Source organism: Trachymyrmex septentrionalis, unplaced genomic scaffold (genome assembly GCF_001594115.1).
Source record: "Trachymyrmex septentrionalis isolate Tsep2-gDNA-1 unplaced genomic scaffold, Tsep1.0 scaffold127, whole genome shotgun sequence".
In the NCBI taxonomy this organism is placed as follows: domain Eukaryota; kingdom Metazoa; phylum Arthropoda; class Insecta; order Hymenoptera; family Formicidae; genus Trachymyrmex; species Trachymyrmex septentrionalis.
Genome location: NW_017304406.1, coordinates 171,374 through 177,522, shown reverse-complemented (window position 1 = coordinate 177,522; position 6,149 = coordinate 171,374). Strand labels below are relative to the sequence as shown.

General features: G+C 34.3%; 1 protein-coding gene across 1 annotated transcript in view; it reads left to right on the top strand.

Annotated features, from left to right (window-relative positions):
- Nucleotides 1-5,048: 5,048 nt before the first annotated feature.
- The window catches only part of LOC108756435 (venom dipeptidyl peptidase 4), a 10,552-nt gene continuing 9,451 nt past the window's right edge, over nucleotides 5,049-6,149 (top strand). The window contains exon 1 of the mRNA XM_018500245.1: nucleotides 5,049-5,072. Coding sequence (XP_018355747.1) covers nucleotides 5,049-5,072 — 24 coding nt within the window. The remainder of the gene's footprint in view (nucleotides 5,073-6,149) is intronic.

Below are 6,149 nucleotides of genomic sequence, written 5' to 3'. Positions count from 1 at the left end.
CTCTCTCTCTTTCTCTCTTACGGCAATTCCTCGACTCGTGGCAACGACGACTGGTACGCGTTATATCCTCCCCGATCGATAGTAAGCGCACCCATGAAAGGGTCGCAAATATTCTTCGCGGGGCTGCGCGCCAAGAAGGGCTGACACAAGAAATTGTTGTTCCGAAAGTTTTTCGGGATAACACAGCTTCCTCTTTTGCTTTTTCATCCCGCTGCTGACGTTTGCGAAATTTGCCAGATGCTAGCTATTTTTACGAAGATTGACAGGACTCGTGTTAAAAAAAAAAAAAAAACAGCACACAAATGAAGAAAATTTTAACTCGGACAACAATATTTCCTTTATTCATTCTTTATTCATTAATACTTTCTATATTCATACCTCTTTCCATGAGGTATTTTAAATATCTTCATGTTTTAAAGAATCGGAAATATTTTTCAATAATGCTAATCTGATGCTATCTACGATAAGGACGAAAATGTTCATTTGACATCCTCTCTTCGCTTAAAAATGTCTCATGAAAATCATTATTAAATTCTATCTAAATTAAAACTTGATGTAACATCTTTTTGCGTAATTTCATCTACGTGCAGTAAAAGATAGACGTGCTCTAAAACACGTCGGAATCTCTCTCGTAAACGTATCACATTTTAACAGCTGTTGGCAAGTAACATCAGAGAAAGTTCCAAGATGCGGTAAACACTCTAAATCGAATGTAAGACTTAGCGGTAGGTAATCCAGGTTGCGCGATGTTTCATGTCATTAAGACGAGATGGCGACTACCTCCAATATACTACAGCAAAAATTCTTATATAATGTGCTTTAAAAAAAAAAAACTAAAATTCTTATAACTTGAATTGTGGATAATCATAAATGAAGAGATTTTACTTATCATAAATTACACTGTATTTCCCCGTATTTAAAAAAGCAATAACACCTCTGGAAGTCTCAAAAATATTATCAAAAGCAATAATAGATCAAAGAATCATAGAAAGACATTGATGAAAAAGATTCAAGCTTCTGTAATCATTAATAAAGATAATGTCAATGATTAAAACAGAAATTGTCATCGGATGTTTATCAGTACGTTTTTCCTTTCGTTTTCCACATAAATGTAGAAAAAAAAGAATGCGAATATAGAGAAAGTGAATAGGTTTAATGTATGCAAAGAATGGTTTTGCTAAAATATCTAAAAATTTAGCTAGATACAGATCTGAATAATTTTATTGAACCTTCAAAGTAATGTAGGACACTTAAGTTGGTTGCTAGCATTAAAACTTTCTGCAGTGATTGATCATCATGTTTGAGTTTGAAGAATTTACATTGAAAAAAATTTATTAAATCCAAAAACATATTTCTTTGAATAGTGCTAAGTAAACATTTATTTACAATAAATATTTACTCAATGAAAAAATAATAATAGTTAAATCAATAGGTTTTGCATATCAAATAAGTACATATATGTTTATATTTAGCAAATATTTATGTAGAACTCACTCAAACGGATAATTATTAAAATTTAGCATTCTTTTCAGTGTGCATAATTACATTTTGATAGTCCAACAAAATTATTTTCAGATCTGTATCTAACTAAATTTTTAGATACTTCAGCAAAACTGTTCCTTTCGCGTGGAAAAATCTTCGAACTTAAAGATGCATCTTGCGTCTTCCAAGACTACATAAATCCTGGTATCCATTCTCATTCATCCGCCACTCCGCCTCATGTATCTTCACTGCATTGCGATTTTTCGAGAGTTTCTCTCCGTCTAATCGTCAGAGCGATGCGAGAGCGCAGGCGACCTTACGATCATATTGGCTGATTGCTGCGAGCCAGGGATTCGATGATGATCCATGTGCGAAATGACGTGCGACACAGACGGACGTGGCCGCGTTCAGTGGCGATGATGATGGCAATTCTTCCTCTTGCAAAAGTGTGTCACTCGCTATGCGACGGCATAAAGCTACGCGAGAAAGGACGGATAATTTTTTTTTTCTCCGTAACCACTGCTTGAGATTCCCCTACGTGAATTACGATGAGCGTGACAATCGTATTCTCTGCGAAACGCATTGTGTCAAACATAAAATTCGTGTGTTGATTTAACAGTGCAGAAAACGTTTGTGAAAAAAAAAGAAAAGAAATTTGTGACTGCGGATGTTGGAGTGCAATCATTGTGAAAGATAAAGGCACGATGTGACGTGAGATTTCTTCAGCTATCCTGCGAGAACAAATCTCTTGAAACAATTGATAAAATCAAGAATGGAGGAGACGTCGAAGAGAATTGATAGTTCTTTGATTTTTATTTCGGATGGTGTTATTGCCTACGGTTGAAAAGTCACGAATTCCTTTTTCGATAGTGATATCGTCTTTTTTTGCAACAAGCAAAAAATGTGCGATAGTTCGACGTCTTTATTGTAGAAGGTTTTGCATAAAAAGGTTAAAAGCAACCAAGTGTGCGCGCTCAGACATTGGTACTTTGTGCGTTTCGATCGTCACAATATTGAAAACGGTGCACGCCTGGCGCGATACAATATTTCGAAACGACATGTTTCATGACAGGAGGAAATTGTTACTAACTTTTTGTCTTTATGGCTGACATTAGTTTTAGACAGCAAGCACTTATAACGAAAGATGCATCTGCCGTCGCAACAAACGTTCTCCCCTATCATTCGTCATCTTCATTTATTAAATTAAGAAAAAAATTAAGAAAAAAACAGTAAATTTCTTTCACTTTTGAAGACAGTATTTTATTTAATTCATCAACTCATAATTATTCGAATAATAATCTGGATGAGATTTATCCCGATTTGATTAATTTCTTTCCGCTTGATAAAGAAACAATCGATTAAAATTGATCAACTCCCTAATTTATTTAAAGACATATTCGGTGCTGCATTAACCAAGCGTATATATTAGTTTCTTATCATACGAGATCATATGGAGATAATCGTCTCTTATTGCGCGTGTAGTCAAATAACAGCGGCCTTGATAATAATAATAGTCAGCTGAGATTTAGTGCAGTACGTCGCATTGTCGTCCGCATTGCCTTTGAATTTCTGTCACAATGTGCGATTTTATGGTGTGTGATTATAAAGTTTATCGATGTAGCTTGTAACGACGAGCTCGTTAATTAGTGATGTTTCAGGAAGAAAGACACGTAATCGTGCATTAAAAATATTGTTTATTGCGTATACATACGCGCGAAACTTATCAAAAACGCTGATACCATTCGTATCTCTTCTCTATACAGTGCGATTCAGGAACGTCATATAAACATAGACATGCATAATTAACGTAATTATTTAAATTAAAAAATTGAAATAATTATCAATGGTAATAATTATAACAAGATATACAATAAACATATACGATAATTGGCAATGTCACCTTTTTTTCTATAAAAATATCCATGATTATGTTTAAGTATTGACGAAAGTCGCTGATACTGATATAGTTCTTTAGAGACACTATCTTATTTCTTAGAAATATTGTACTTTATCAATCCTACTGATAAAAACATGATCTAGTTAGACGATTAAAAAAAATAAAAATCCATAATCTTCATATATATGTTTCTGTATAAAATTAGATAAAAACGAATTCCACAAATGTAAAAATAAAATTCTTACGATTTTCTTTTGCAAATTGTATAGTTTAAATAATAGTGAGTATATAATATTACATCATTTTACATATTTGTAGTTTCCTAAATCTAATAAAAATATTTATAGTTTTTCTCATAGTACGACAGTCTTATCATAACGCGATAGTTTTTTGTAATTTCTTCGTAAATATCGAATTACTTTTAGTCCCGATAAGATTATTTGTCACTGAGGTAATATTTTTCGCAATTAATTTCTTACTTTCTTTCTTTCTTTCTTTCTAATTTAATTTAGAGGGGATTATTAGCGTTTCAGAATGATTATGTTGAAACCGAAAGTCGGTTCGTAATTATATCTGGAATAAATTGATTCAATAAAAAGAATAATGTTATTATTTGCAACATCCAAAATTTGACCGATCTTGGCTTTCTTTATCGTATTTGATGTATTCACATATACGATCGTGCTTAAAATTCTTAAAAAACATTTTACATCGACTCGAAAAGATTCTGGAAATTCTCATATACATCCACTTGTAGATATTTACAAATGACTCCTGTAAAAAAAAAAATAGAAATGTATGACTGTCTACAGTATCAGTTTTGGGGCCTATTTTATTAAACGCTCATTTTTGCTTAGTTTACGAAAAAGTTAATTATCGTAAAATGATAAAAAGTATCATGTATAAAAACTACCATATCATTCGATAAAAGACACTCTAGTTTGTTTTTGTGTTACTATAGTTTTATTTTTATCTTTTGTTTAAGAAATATAATACAAAAACAAAGTAGTATGATAGTATCAGCGACCTTCCTCTATATCTCTCAAAGTGTATATATAATGTCTTAAAGTTGCAATTTTATTTATCAAAGACAAAAACTGAAAAAAAACCAATAGTTTGAAAATGTAAAAAAAAAAATTGAAAAATATATTGAAAGATTTTTTTTTTAAAGCATTAAAGATGCTCTTTCACTAATTAGGTTTTCTCTTACTTATTGTAATTAAATTTATTTTCCGCCAACTTTTTTCTACATTTTCACACACTTTTCTCATCAACTTCTTCCTTTGGCGCAAAATTACAACTTTGAAAGATGACAATGCTTATTCAATGACATCTACGGATTTTCTCGGATTTGAGAGATAGAAAAAAAGTCACTTTTTCCGCACAAATTTGACTTTATGTAAGAAGAAGATCACCTTATCAGTATCAGCGAATATAAGAGCACAATTAAGTCCAAGGTAGAAACAGAAATGGGAGATACTTGCCCACGCGTGGGGTATGTCCCTGATTTGTCGAAAGAGGTGGGAGCACGTGCCGCTACTGCCGCGAATACGCCAAGAAGCACGCGATATATTAGTCTCCATCGAGCGCACTCGCGAGATCGGCGGCCGCGCCAGCAGCGGTTTCCTCGATCATCACCATCCGGAGTCCGCGACTCGTAGATCGATCGATGATCATCATGGCGAGACACACGGTACGTTATCCGGCATCATGATGAATCCGAGGCTCTCTTCCCTTTTCCTCTTCCATCCATTTTGCGACATTCGACGAGAAATCGATTTTATCCCTTAAATCTGTTGTTAATTCCTGATCGAATAAACCCCTCGGGCTTCTTCGGTCAAATCGTAAAGAGAAGAATTGTTTATCTGATTTCAAGTAATAATATTTTTAAATTGTTATATCACTGCAAAGCGAATATTTCTGAAAAGTGAAAAGAAAAGGGAGATATGTTTCCAATATCCTACTTTTTGCACCACTTGTTCCCCAATCCATTCTTTTTCTCCTTCCGCGATGCCTTTAAGAGAAGCGGTCGCGAAAATAAGTATCGACCTATCGTGAAACTCGCGATCTACCATTACTGTAGAAGAGCTTTTATCCGACTTACTTCTGTTTCGATTTCACTCATGGGACAGGCACAATGTCCCGACATATCGAATCGATAAGTCCACGAGAGCACTTTTCGTCAGATGCGCGCCATCGATGGAAAAGTTTCGAGGGTCTGAACTGTCTCGATTTATCGCCTTCCATCTAAGCCCTCTCGCGTCCCTTTTCTTCGTCGTAGAATATACACGGTGATGCGCCCGAGGTATTAAACTCGTAGCAGTAAGTTGTTTTTAGGTTCAATTCTTCCGATATCGGGATTGTCACCAATTTCGATTCACTGCGGATCTGTTGCGTCAATATTGACTGACTCCAATCTCGATTAATCTTAACTTCTTTTTTAATTCGTATTAAAGTAAGACTATAATTGATAGAACAAACAGATAAATGCTAATTTCCAATTAAACAGAAATATCGACGGCTTCTTACTAGCGTCAGAGGGAATTGGATTTTCCAGGCTGACTCCGTTTCGGTTGACTTCCGTTCATCGACTTACAAGATCACTCTTCGTTTTTAATCCATGACCGATGTTTCAATTTTAAAGAGCAAAAAGGGACGGAAAAATTATCTTTTTTCCTTGCAGAAATAATGTTCATCGACTGAAAAAAATACTAACGATTCGTAAAATGCAGCAAAACTTTTCGCGGTTACCGCAGGCTTAAGTTCAGAA